Source organism: Chrysochloris asiatica, unplaced genomic scaffold (genome assembly GCF_000296735.1).
Source record: "Chrysochloris asiatica unplaced genomic scaffold, ChrAsi1.0 scaffold00008, whole genome shotgun sequence".
Lineage (NCBI taxonomy): Eukaryota > Metazoa > Chordata > Mammalia > Afrosoricida > Chrysochloridae > Chrysochloris > Chrysochloris asiatica.
In genome coordinates, this window is record NW_006408526.1 from 10,741,181 (window position 1) to 10,755,428 (window position 14,248).

At 37.3% G+C, this 14,248-nt stretch overlaps 1 protein-coding gene across 1 annotated transcript; it reads right to left on the minus strand.

The window, feature by feature from the left end:
- Nucleotides 1-894: 894 nt before the first annotated feature.
- Nucleotides 895-12,985, minus strand: MMP3 (matrix metallopeptidase 3 (stromelysin 1, progelatinase)). Its single transcript, XM_006833775.1, has 11 exons — nucleotides 12,978-12,985; nucleotides 11,297-11,393; nucleotides 10,317-10,561; nucleotides 10,084-10,232; nucleotides 9,801-9,926; nucleotides 7,523-7,687; nucleotides 7,203-7,344; nucleotides 5,954-6,087; nucleotides 4,184-4,343; nucleotides 2,354-2,457; nucleotides 895-995 (listed from the first exon to the last, which is right to left on the minus strand). Exons 1-11 carry the CDS (start codon nucleotides 12,983-12,985, stop codon nucleotides 895-897), a joined length of 1,431 nt encoding a protein of 476 aa, XP_006833838.1.
- Nucleotides 12,986-14,248: the final 1,263 nt, after the last annotated feature.

The window sequence follows — 14,248 nt, forward strand, 5'->3', positions numbered from 1 at the left end:
TTTTTTTTCTTAGAATCCTATGTGTAGAATCTAGCACAGTGCCTGCACATGGAACATACTTAATAAATCATTGTCAGATGAGTGGGTGCATTAGCTCAGGTACTGCACTAAACGTATAACTTTAGGGTGGTCAGCTTCTTATAGAGTCAGCATTTTATGTGTGAATAAGGTGGTTGTGAGGAAATTGGTTTGCTGGGGCAAGAAAGGGGCTGTGTAAGTAAAAGGAAAAGATAAAGAGCAGGTTTCATTTCCCACAAGGAAAATGAGGCATATACAAACTAGACAATTTACTAGAATTAGAGGATTTTTGCTTCATCATTTTCTCCCAAGTCTATGCTTCAAGTTGATAATAACCCTAGATCTTCCTCCCTACATATGTCAGGTGGGGCACATCTTATGTTTGGATTCTGTAAATAAGCCTACTGCTTGTACAGTGCATGGGAAGGCAAAAGGTAGATTCTCTGCAGTCTCTGGTAGATGCCATTGTGAGGCCCCAGCCATGGAGACCCTCATCCTACCCTCCTACTGTTGGAGTGTCTCAGGTTGTCTACTGCTTAGTTCATAAAGTACCCAGTGCTATGAGAACAACTTGTGCTTGAAACAGACAAAAAAACAATACAGTAGAAACCGACAAATCATCTTTATTAAATAATAAGCAAATAGTTTATGTAGATACAATCGCTTGTCTATTGCACATAAATGCTTCCCAAAGTGCAAGTTAAGCAGTCTATTTGAATGCCCTGTAATATGTGAAGGAAAACTCTTGTTCAGACACAGAGTTCTCCAGCCACTGCACATGTAGGGGAAAATGAACCATTTCAGTTCAGGAAGATTTAGAGAAAGTGTTATCAGTGCCATTTATAATGTCCTTGTGGTGACTTCCAAGTGTCTCTCCTAACAATTAAACCAGCTGTTACTCTTCAAAATATGTGTCACCTTCTTTGCATTGGGGTCAAACTCAAACTGTGAAGAGCCACTGAAGAAATAGAAAAAACCTGCAAATACATACAAGGGAAATAATGAGATACTTTTTTTTTTTTCCAAAGAAATAAAATTTTCAACACACATAACTTGGAGTAATAGTGAAATAAAAATAGAATATGTTTATTCATTTACTCTGTGCCAGGGACTATGTCAATCTATTTGCATGCTTTTCCTCATTTGTCACCATAACAATCCTGTAAGAGAAGTGTATCTAACCCCATGTTACAGATGAGCAAAGTGACAGATGTAGATGTTGGCCCAAAGTCATTCAGCAAGAAAAATATGAAGACATGCCAGCTCTGGCAGCAAGGGAGACTCCTGATTATTAAATTATCTGCTTCCAAGCAGATAAAATTCTCTGCTTGTCTAGCTACCATTGTTGTTAAGTGCCATCAAGTTGGTTCCAACCCATAGCAACCCTGTATATGGTTATCAAGGAGTGGCTGGTGAGCTTCAACAGTCAACCCTGCAGTTCAAATTGATTTTACAGTCCAGCGCATTAACTCACAGAACCAAAGTTTGAATATTAGGTCTCTTTATGTTCTTCCTTCCCTATGCTCCTCCTCCCTCACCTTTCGCAGTCTGAGGGGTGCTGCTGGCCTCATGGAAGCACTGAACTTGTCAAAACATCCAAGAACCCTTGACTCCTCTGTAAACATTATGCTCAGATTGCCATAATATGATCATCAGTCACCACCCACCTGTCTTTGACTAGAAATACATATATATTTATAATATATATAAACTTTGATCACATGAAAAGGTAAATATTTATAACTGGCCAGTCTGAGCAGTGACTGACCACACAGAGAAGATATAGAAAGTCTCCTGGGAAGTAGTAGTGGTGGTCAGATGGGACAAAAGAATACATCAGCAAGCCATTATTAAATCTAGTTCACATTTGATGGGATCCGACATGGTTATCAGATAATAGCTCTGCTGTTGTTGTGAAGTGCCACCAATTTGATTCCCACTCATAGTGACCCTATATAGGGTTTCTGAGGAGTAGCTGGTAAGTTTGAACTGCCAATCTTGCAGTTCCAACCAAACTTGCAGTCCAGTACTTATCCTATAGCACCATACCAAGACTCCAATAATAACTCCAGATATGAAGAAACAACACTGCATGCATAAAATAAAGCAAGGATTAATAATAATTATCTTTACCATTTAAAATAAATACTATGATATAAAATAGCCATATGATTGGGGAAAAAAAAAAAAACCTTAGGTAAACTACAAATTGGGGGAAGGGAGGGGGAATTTCTTTTTAAAAAATAGTATAAAAATGATTTCAATTCTTCTATTTACTTTGATAGCATGAATTGTTTCAAGTTCACCATTGTCAACAAAATAAATGCCTGCTTACCAAATGCTTCAAAAACAGCATCAATTTTTGTGTCAACGCCTGGAAAGTCATCTGCTGTTTGCCTGGGAAAGCCTGGCTCCAGGGTCTGTCTTGTCTCGTCAAATCTGCTCAAGAGAAAGAAATAAATACAGCTCAGCATTATGTAGAGACTATGTTACCGAGACATGCAAATAATGTTAGGTTTAATGTAGAATTCTAGTAAACTTTCCAACTAGTGCAATAAATGTCAAATGTGTGCAGCACTACCAGGATATGTGACTTTAATGGTACTACAAACATAGCTCTTAAGAACCCATTTCTACCAGGATCAGGGAACACAACTTACTTTAACAACTGCTGTTATCTATCTGTCCCAAAGACATGAAGGTGAAGGAAACACATCCATACACTCACAAAAAGTGAATTGAACCACTCATCTAAAATACCAATTTCACATCCCAGTTAATTATCATAATAACATGCTTAGTGCTTCTGCTCTATTTCATTGCCTAGAGGCTGAGGCATTAAAATCTTGCAAATGGCAATCCCAAGGCACAACAGTTGGTTTCTTTTCACCTAGAACTACAGAGGAAGGAGAGTGAGTCAGGAGGAGGAGGAGGAGATGGAATGTGTGACTACTTGCCTCCATGGATAGCTGCCACCTTTGCCATGAGACCAGAAGATCATGATGGAGCCTGTCTACCATTACTGACTGAATATTTTGATCAAACATTATATAGAAGAATCCTGATCAAAAGGGGGGAAATGCAGAATATAACTTCAATCAAGACTTGATGGAGCCATGGAGGCTGGATGAACCTCTGAAACTATTTTCCTGAGATAATCTTTAAACCATAAACAAAAAATATCCTCTGATGACTTCTTAAAAATCAGTATAGTTTAAAATGTCTGCGCTGAGCATTACGGACTTCCCAGAACTGTCTATATGAGATTAAATGGATAACAACAACTTGAGAGATTACATAGGAACCTTAGGGCACAGTGAATTTATGTTAATAGAGAGGAACAACTCAGCAAAGGAGGATGAGACAACAAAGTAACATTAAATGAATGATCCATAAATCTCAAGTTTCCTAACATACTTGGCCTTTATATACCTAGCCTCACCAGTCTGTACATCTCAATGTGCTCTTATAATCTTTTAGAACAAAGAATTGGACTGAGACACAAAGCATAGTTAATTTCTTTTTGGTCCCTGGCAGGACCTTCATTGAAATGCCCTGATGTCTCAGAGTCTAGGCAGATGGCCCAGAAATCAGCCCCTCTGTGAATCCTGAGTTCTAGCTATGAAACCAGATTGATACTACTTGTTCTCCTTTTATACAGGCAGTGGTGAAGTCATTGGGAATAATATAGCTGGTTGGGAAGACCAGACAAACACACAATGAGGCCACATGTAGACTTATAACACAACAGGAAAGGAAGGCTAAGTTGTGACCTCGATTCTTAGGGCTTGAAAGCTCAGACCAGCAAGCACCCATTTGGTTTGCTGTCCAACAGAAAAGGCTTCATGGAGGTGGTGAAACTTGATCCAGGCCCTGAAGGATGGGTGTAATTTGGGTTGGTGAAGGAGAAGAGAGGAGACTCCAACAGGAAAGGCTACAGCATAGAGGTGAATTTCTAGCTTATTGCAGCTGGGACTCAAAATAGGATAGCTTGCCTTTTGATAATTAGTCTGAGGCAATGCTAGGTTTTAAAGAAAACTCTTCCCCTTGACTGTCTAAAGCCCTATCCTGACAAGAGCGAGACCAAGGCATAAGGGAATTTCCTGTAAAGGAAGCGAATATTTGCCTTAATGAGAGTCAAAATAAACATCCGGTTACATCTTACCTCCAGTATTTGTCCCCTACAAAGAAGTATGTTTTCTTCTTTTCCTTATCGGAAATGGCTGCATCAATTTTCCTTATGGTTGAAGGAAAACCCAGGGTTTGGATAGTTCTTGGATAACCTACTTGTATCTCAGTTCCTCTGATGGCCCAGAACTGATTATCTGGTTAAAAAAAAAAAAAAAAAAAAATCACTGTGAGATCATCTTTAAACATGAAGCAAAAATATCCATGATTTGTTTTACACCAAACCATGTTGCTATTGTAGTTAAGTGTCATCAAGTGGGTTCTGACTCATAGTGACCCTGTACAGGGTTTCTGAGGAACAAATGGCGAATTTGAACTTCCAACCTTGTGGTTAACCAGTTCAGTGCTTATCCTACAGTGGCACATCAGGACTCCTATGATCTCCTAGGACCTATGTACATGGGATCAAATTTACATTAGCAACTCAAAAGATTCCATAAGAAGCTTAGGGGCAATGAGTTCATGTTAATATGAGAGGAACAATTCAGAAAAGGAAATGTGAGAATGATTACACAAGTTGAGAAATGTAGTCAATGTCATTGAATACTACATGCTAACTGTTGAATTGGTATAGTTCTGCTGTGAATCTTTTCATCAGTCACAATTACACAAAATACAATAGTAAAAATAATTCAGAGTTGCACTAAAATTTTAATAATTAACTCATTTTTTCCATAAATACATTTTAGTACGTTTAATTTGTTAGTAAAGAGGACATCAACATATTAGATTCAATTACCAGCTCATAGTGTGCATTTAACAAAAATTTGCAGATTGAATCATTACTTGATTGAATAAATGAACAAAGTTAAAATAAAGAAATTTACAACTCTGGGAGACATATTGCTCTGTGTTTATTTTAATCATATGTTAAATATAAATAAAGTATACCTAAAGGAGCTCTGGTAGCGTAGTGGTTACGAATCGGGCTGCGAACCTTTAAGGTCAGCAGTTCGAAACTACCAGCCGCTCCGCGGGAGAAAGATGAGGCTTTCTACTCCCGTAAAGATTTACACCCTTGGAAACCCTATACAGGGTCGCTATGGGTCGGAACCGACTCGACGGCACTTAACAACAACAACAACAACAATTCTGGTAGCATAGTGATTACAAATCGGACTGCGAACCTTAAGGTCAGAAGTTCGAAATTACCAGCTATTCCGTGGGAGAAAGATGAGGCTTTCTGCTCCCTTAAAGATTTACAGCCTCCTCAGAAACCCTGTACAGGGTCACTATGAGTTAGAACCGACTCCACGGCACATAACAAATACCTAATTCTCACAATTTTGTTTGTATTTTACAGATAACATCTTCTATATAAGGAAAGATATCCTACAATGCAGATTAATTTTTGTTGGTGTTCTTAAGTGCTGTTGAGTTGGTTCCAACTCATAGAGACCCTGTTATAGGGTTTCCAAGGAATGGTTGGTGAGTTTGAACTACAGACCTTGTAGTTCACAGCACGATGCTTATCCTAATTTTAAATATGTGTAATGCATACAACACTGTATGTTTGTTTAATGTCATTACATTTTTCAGAAAGATAGGCAGATATATGGTATGTGTGCATACTATATAAGCATATTCTTACATAGGCATAGAACAATTATGGGCAGATATACAAGAGTCCTTGGGCATGACTATATCTCAGGAGAATTGGGGAACTGAGAGCAGTAATATATTTTATCATGTGCATATTAACCTCTGAGAATCATGTCTCAGCCAACTATTACTACATAATAATTACCTTTAAAAATGAAAACAGTATCTTTGCTAGCAACTTCAAATGCAGCATCCACACCTGAAGGAAGTGTTGGCCAAAATGAAGAGATCAAATTAAATTCAGGTGTGAGTGACCTGAGGGATTTGCGCCAAAAATATCTGAAATACATATGAAAAGAAATGTAATTAGAAAGAATATTTCATCTTTAATATATTTTCCTCATTGTCGGTTATCCTCCCTATGTCTTCATTTTTCTGGGCTCCACCTAACAGTCTGAGATATCACGCATATCGCTAGTAAGCAAATATCTTTCCTTTTCCTTCAGAAGCCTGCAAAAGCTAACCTGGCATAGGATTCTAGAATAATGTATTCTACACAAGGAAATGTATTCTACAATGCAGATTAAACAGCCAAGTGTAAGTTTTAAATGTTTTCAAGGCATACAAAACTGTGTGTTTGTTTAACAACAGTTGTTTTTTTTTCAGTAAGATAGGCAGATAGGCATCTATGTGGGTGCTCTGTAAGTATATTGTTACATATGCAGAGAACAATTATGAGCAGATGTACAAGAGTCCTTGAGAATGATATATCTCAGGAGAACTAGATAACTGAGAGCAGTGATACATTTTATTATGTACATATTAACCCAGCACTAAGCAAATGAATTGACTAAAAGTAATACTTATCATGGTGTCTTTTTTAAAGGGGATAAAGATTAAAATTCTTATACTAAAGACCTACTTGTACCTTTTGAAAATAACTTATCACATTTGGGAAAAATTAGAGAATAAGTATAAAATCTTATTCTCTGAGTTTCCAAAAATTGAACTTAACAATTTTAAGACAATGTGATAAAGTTAGAATTAGATCAGAATGATTTCAAAGATCAGATCAGAAGAAGCTTTTCTTTTTTTTCCAAATGTTTAAAAATCTCTAAGAGTTTGTATTTGTTTTCTTCTCTAAACTTTGTAGATCAAAACAATACCAAACAAACAAACAAAAGTGCTGCTGAGTCCATTCCAACTTGTTGATGTTAAGTGTCGTGGAGTTGGTTCCAACTAATAGCGACCCTGTATACAGTTTCCAAGGAGCAGCTGGTGGGTTTGAACTGCCAACCTTGTGGTTCACAGTCCAGTGCTTATCCTACAGTACCACACCAGTAGTCCATTGCAATTCACAGAGACCCAATAAGATAGAATAGAACTGCCCCCATAGGTTTTCCAAGGCCTTCATCTTTAACAAATAGATAGAAAAAATTGTTTTCTTGTCTCACTTGTCTTTAAAGAATAGGAATTCTCCCCTCAGAGTGCTAACAGAATCAAAGGACAAGGCAGGGTCACACATATCTTGTGTCTCATGTTCTGGAGGGTTGGGTGTAGGTACCACAGTTTCATCATGGGAGACAGGAGGCGGTCCTAAAGAGAACAGATCCAGGGATGTGAACATTAGGAAACATGTGATACTCCATCAATTATTGTACTTCCTACATATTCTCAAAGTGTTTTTGATTGAAAACTGATGTAGCACTTTCAAGTTTCCTGAACACCATCATTGTAAACTTTCTTGCAGAGTTACTTTTTCAACATCACTCACCATAGAGGGACTGAATGCCATTCACATCATCTTGGGAAAGGTGGAATCGGGCCAGATCTGTGAGTGGGTTGTACAGTGGGTACATCAGAGCTTCGATGTTGTTCGAATGAAAGAGACCCAAGGAATGGCCAAGTTCATGAGCAGCAACAAGGAATAAGTTGGTTCCTATTTAATAAATCATAAATAATCATTATTTATTCCTTAAATACATGCACACTTCACAAGCCAGTTGTATATTGTTGTTGTTGTTGTTGTTAAGTGCCATCGAGTCGGGTCCGACCCATAGCGACCCTGTACAGGGTTTCCGAGGGTGTAAATCTTTACGGGAGTAGAAAGCCTCATCTTTCTCCCGCGGAGCGGCTGGTAGTTTCGAACCGCTGACCTTACGGTTCGCAGCCCAATTCGTAACCACTACGCTACCAGAGCTCCTTGTATATTATATTTGTTTAAGCCTTTTATGCCTTGTTTGCTGGTTAGTTGATCAATTCCACGTACTTCATGTGGAAACTTAAATAAAAAGAGTTGCTCTCTACTCAACTCTGTTTCATGATGACCCATGTGGGTCAGAATAGAGCTGAGCTCCATAAGGTTTTCAGTGGCTCAATTTTTGGAAGTTGACCATCTGGTCTTTCTTCCAAGGAGACTTTGAGCAGACTTGAACCTACAGCCTTTTGGTTAGCAACCAAGTGTTTTAACCATAATCAACACCCAGGGAAAGTCAAGTGTTTTAGTTATCTAGCTAAATGCCAAAAGTTCATGGCTTTAGCAAACAAATTTATTTTCTTATTATTTGTTGTTAAGTAAATCCTGTCAAGTCATTCCTACCTATAGTGACTCTGTATAGGGTTTCCAAGGAGCAGCTAGTGGGTTTGAACTGCCAACCTTGTGGCAGTTAAAAAATCTGTTTAAAACACAACATGACCAGTCATGTCTAACATTTGTCAGAAAAAAGATTTTGGCCACACAAACACTGACTGTATTTAGGTACTTTTCTTCACATTATTTTTTTAAAACATAATGTGGAAATTGGAAGGCATTGGGTTAGTTGTGACTGACATAGCAATTAAGTCTACTTTACTTTTGGAAATGTTATTTTTCTAACTCACGACCTAGAAAAGCTCTCCTTTGAAACTTTGTGGGAAAATGTTAATTAAAGCAACCAAGAATTTTACCCAGAGGTAATCTCATGGTTTTACTCTGTATATAAATTCTGTTTGAATTTTCATTATAAAGCCCCATCAAATATTAGAAATAGTATTTGTTTTAGTGTATCTTTTTGAAATTGTGAAAGCCAATCCTCAAAGCATTTAATTTTGAACCAAGAAACATTCTTCTATCTATACTATTTGAACATTGTATTTTTGGGTTCTGTGTTTACTTCAGAACAAGTTTCTAAAAACTCTTTCTAACCCTGAAGTAATAAAACGTTGATTTAGCCAGAATAACCTGAAAAAGAATCCCAATGTCAACAATTTAATTCCTATTTCTGTCTTATAGAAGAAAGAAGTAATTGGGGAAAATATATAAGCACTTTGGTAGTGGTGGTGGTGTGCCGTGGAGTTGGTTCTGACTTATAGTAACCTTGTATTGGGTTTCCGAGGTTGTAAATCTTAACAGGAAAAGAAAGCCTCATCTGTCTTCTGTAAATTCTCCCATGGAGCTGCTGATAACTCAAACTGCTTATCTTGCCATTAGCAGCCCAGTTTATAACCCACTACATTACCAGATTTCCTATATAAACACTAAGGTGGTTGTTGGCATGCCGTGGAATCGGTTTGATTCATAGCAACCCTGCATAGGGTTTCCAAGGCTATAAATTGTTACAGGAGCCCAAAGCCTCATCTTTCTCCTGTGTAACAGCTGATAGTTTCAAACTGCTGACCTTAAGATTAGCAGCCCAATGCGTAACCACAATGATATAAAAGCTCCTTTATAAACACTAAAAAAAAGCATATTTTATGATCAGTGGGGATTTAATGCAATACACTATTTCTTGGATGTTTAAAATTTGATATAATGAAAATTTGATCTTAATAATGATAGATTGAAGATCCCACATGATTAACACACAATTTCTTATATTGTGCTTACCAAGCAAGGGATAAAATTTTAGACATCTAAAAAAGTTTTCTAAAATGATTAAAACAAAAATATATTCTGCCAACCACTGGAAAAAATCCTGAACACCCCATTTCTTGTGAGTTGTTGAATATTGAAAGTTTTCCAAATATAAAAAGAAATGAACACCAAAATTATTATGAGAGATTATACATCTCACCTGTTTTATCCTCTGTCCATTGTTCATCATCATCAAAGTGAGCATCTCCATCAATCCCAGGCCCAGGTGAAAAGGCATGAGCCAAAGTATTTCCAGGTCCATCAAAAGGGAAAAAATCTCCATGACCTAACAGGGAAAATGTTTATCTTTTCTAACTTGAAAGATAGGTAATTAGGATTTCTTTTAGTCACTTTTCCATAAAATAATACTAGATAAATGAATACATTTCATGATTGGTTCTTTTGTTTGTTTGTCTGCTGGTAGGTTGGTTGTGTTTTTTTACCTTTAACTGCAAAAGAGATCATTATGTCAGCCTCTCCTTCATGAATCCTGGAGAATGTGAGAGGAGTCACCTCCGCCCAGACCTTCAAAGCTTTCTCAATGGCAGAATCAACAGCATCTCTTGACAGATCCTGTGTATACTCTACAATCCTGTAAAAGAAAAATCAAAAGTACTCTTTGATCCTATGCCAGTAATGTATACAGCTTTGATCTTTGGATCTTTGGACCCATTACCTGTAAGTAAGATGAGTTTTCCTCCACTTAGGTGAGCCAGGAAAGGTAGAGAAGTGGCCAACATCAGGAACTCCACATCTGGGCTTGTGCATCACCTCCAAGGTGTTGGAGTCCAGCTTCCCTGTCACCTCCAACCCAAAGAAGTTCTGCATCTCTTTAATTTTTTCAACAACAGGGTTGCTGTTCTTTCTTCTCACAAACTGCTTGCCATCTTTTGCTAGATCGTAGTAGTGTTCTAAGTATTGCTAAAGAAACAATTGGTTCTTAGGTCATTCTTGGGATTTTTATCTATTTGTAATATTTGACAGTTGCTTACATTTTAAAAAATATTTGAAGTATTCTACTAGCTTTCTGAAATTAAAATAAAGGGCATGTTTGTTTAATTCTTAAAGCTACCACCTTTTCTTTGTTTTGCTTTTGTTAACTATACAACCTCTGCAGTTCAGCTAAGTGATGAGGGTGAAATGAAAAGTTGAGATTACAAACAGTTCACTTAAAGAAAAAGAAAACAAAATAAACATCTTTTGCCATTTTAGGTAATATTATTCAGTTTCTTCAGTTTTCTACTTTACATTGCTTATAAGGATATGGCTTTAGGAAAGAGTTGGGTAAATTCCTTTGTCTAAACTTGACTTGAGCAATATAAATATTTAGTCAAAATCACATTGAATCACATGCTATAAAGAAGTTCCAAAACAAGACACATTCCAGTGTACTGCACTTGTGATTCATGTGTCTCAAATATGAATGCAGCTACTACTACTGTGTTGTATGCACTTAAGGAAAATCGGAGCATGAATGTTCCTATCTACATAAAAAGAGTAATACTGACACTCTTCCACATCTAATACTTAATAACTTACCCTCTTTGAACTATTTTTATATAAGTTAGCTCAAACCATTCTCTTAAGAATGGAAGGCAGAAAGGGCCTCCCCATTTTTTTCTACCAGTGGGTGGGATGGAAACCTTCATTCATTACCTGAACAAAATCCGTGATAGAGTTCTCATCCTTTGCTGTTTCCAGCAGAGGGTAAGCTGAGCAAGCTGCCACGCAGAGAAGCAAAAGGACTGGAAGACTCATTTCCACTAAGTTCGCTCAGCTCTTCCTGAAGATGCCTTGCTTTCTGATACCTCTTTCTAGGTCCAGTCTGTGGAGCCCAACTTTTATAGGGTGACAATATTTGTTTAGATCACCCTCTGCTTGACTCATTTTTTTTTTTTAATCCAAATGGCAATAGGATCATATCCAAAAATTCCGAACTCAGAGTAGAGTGATACAACTTCTTTACTAATTTATTTCAACCTCCCCAATTTTGCAATGCAAAACAGTGATTAATCTTCAGGAAATACTTCCTGTCTCAGTAAAGGAGAAAACTAGGACACATTTTTCCCCTTTAACGCTGGAAAAAAAAATATGGTCTGGAATTTACAAGACAATTCAGGCTTGTGTGTTTCTGAGGAAAAGAGGGCAGATTTGGCAAAAAGCTAGAATTGTGCAGAAGTTTCAAATGCAGTTGTAGTTTAAGAAGAAAATATCTTAAAATAAGATGTAATGTAATAAGATATAAAGAAATGAAATACTGGTATACATGTAGCTATCATCAGTGCTTAGAATAAAATTGGAAGGGAAAATTCATTGCTCATTTTTGAAATCTCTGGTTTGAAATACCAGTTACAGCTTATGGAAACCCCATGAATTACAGAGTAGAACTGCATAGGATTTCATTATTTTGTGATCTTTTGGAAACAGATAGTCAGATCTTCATTCCCAGATACTGCTGGGTGGGTTCAAACTGTTACAACCTTCGACTTGATTTTTTATGCCACCTAGGGAAATACCTACTATTAATTTCTGGTTAGAATTGTTAATAGTTGAAAGGAAAAATTCAGGGACAGGGCAGAATAAAGAGAGTCTGTGAAAAAGAAGAAAATGTAGCTAGTCTCTCATGATTGGTTTTAACTCTGTACCCAACTTTTAAGGGGTTGTTGTTGTTGTGTGCCATAAAGTCTGTTCCAACTCATAGCGATCCTATATATGGTTTCTGAGGAGTAGTTGGTAGGTTTGAACCACCAACCTTGTGGTTAGAAGTCCAGTGCTTATCCTACAGCACCATACAAAAAAAAAGGTAACTTAAAAAAAAAAAAAATTAAAGGAAAATATCTTAGCTAGTTATAATCTAGTAAAGGAGAAGATCCCTTCCCAACTAATTCTACAAGGAATAAAAAAGGAAGTTGCATAAGAATTAAGCAGAGGAAAGGGTGTCCACTTTAGAAAAAGCCCACAGATAAAGTAGCAGATAGAAACAGCCTAGAATGATTTGGACAGAGGTAAATGCAAGAGCAGAATAAATATCATGCAGAGCCAAAAAAGTTTAAGGTACATAAAGAAAAAGGCATAGAATTGTTTTTTTATGTGAAAAGTTATAATAAAAAATGAAAGATCTTGTTTGGGGAAGATAGATTTGAGACCAATATGAAAGGCCATATTGGTCAAGTGCTTTCGGTGTATTCAATTGATAAAGCAGAGAATCATGTTTCTCTATAAAGGTTTTTGTTTTTCCCCCAATATGCTTACTATAGAACATTTAGAACATTTAAAAATGTCAAAAGAAAAAAAATCACTTATAGTCATATCACAGGGAGGAAAGCACTATCAGCACTTTTGCATGATCTTTTAACACCGGTATATACTTTTTTTTGTTTATATCCTGCTCTGTGGAAGAAAAGCGTAATCGTGTTCTTCTGTAAAGATTTCCAGCCTTGGAAACCCTATAGGGTGGTTTTACTGTTTGTTACATTTGAGTTATCTCTCAATTGGTAATTGCATGCCTTCAGGTAACCCTTTTTTTAAAGAATGCTTCAGGAGTGGCATTCACTGATTCTTGCTTGTCTGAGCATGTCTTAAGTTAACCTTTCCTATAGAACATATGTGAGGAACTCTGGTAGTGTTGTGGTTAAGAATTGGGCTGATCACTTTAAGAACTACCAGCTGTTCTGTCGGGATCAAGATGAGGCGTTCTTCTCCAGTAAAGATTTACAGGCTCGGAAACCCCATACAGGGTCACTATGAGAATGAATCGATTCCACGGCATTGTCACTACCACCACCACCACCATAGAACATATGTTGGTTGGTTAAGAAATTCTATTTTTCTCTTCCAAAATTAACATTCATGCAATAGAGCGCTGAAATGTTTTCTAGCTGGTTGTTGTTGTTGTTAAGTGCCATTGAGTTGGTTCCGACCCATAGCTACCCTGTATAGGGTTTCCGAGGAGCGACTGGTGCGCTTGAACCGCTGACCTTGCAGTTCAAACGGCTTTGCAGTCTGACGCATTAGCCCACAACACCACATCAGGACTCCTTTGGGGAAAGTCCTGGGTCTCTGGACAGACTGGTGAGGAGATAAACATATTTCTGAATCTTTCAGATGGCCAGAGGGTGCTGAAGTTTCATAAAGCAAGCACAGATAAGCTTCCTTGTCTTCATAGAATATAGAAAAAAATCATTCAACCTTACTTTCAATGTTATAACTCTCTCACCTCCCCCTTTTCTTTATATAAGCCTTAGTGTGGGGGCTCCATACAATAATCACTGTACTGCAAACCACAAAGTCCGTGGTTAGAACTCACCAGCCGCTTGTCGGGAGAAAGGTGAGACTTTCTGCTTCCACAAAGACTTAAAGCCTCAAAAACCCTATGCAATATGAGTCAGAACCTACTCAACAGAACTTTACGACAGCAACAACAGTGCAAAGCTGGGAAAAGCTGCTTCAGTGCCTAGTATCCAGATGTTTCTTAGACGGAAAATTTTTCTCATTTAAGTTTCTCAATCAGATAGGTGATAACATCAAAACTGGTAGCAACCATTGAATTGGATTTAAATGTAAAGGATGTGGAGTTCACTGTTTCGTCGTTGTTGTTAAGTGCCATCG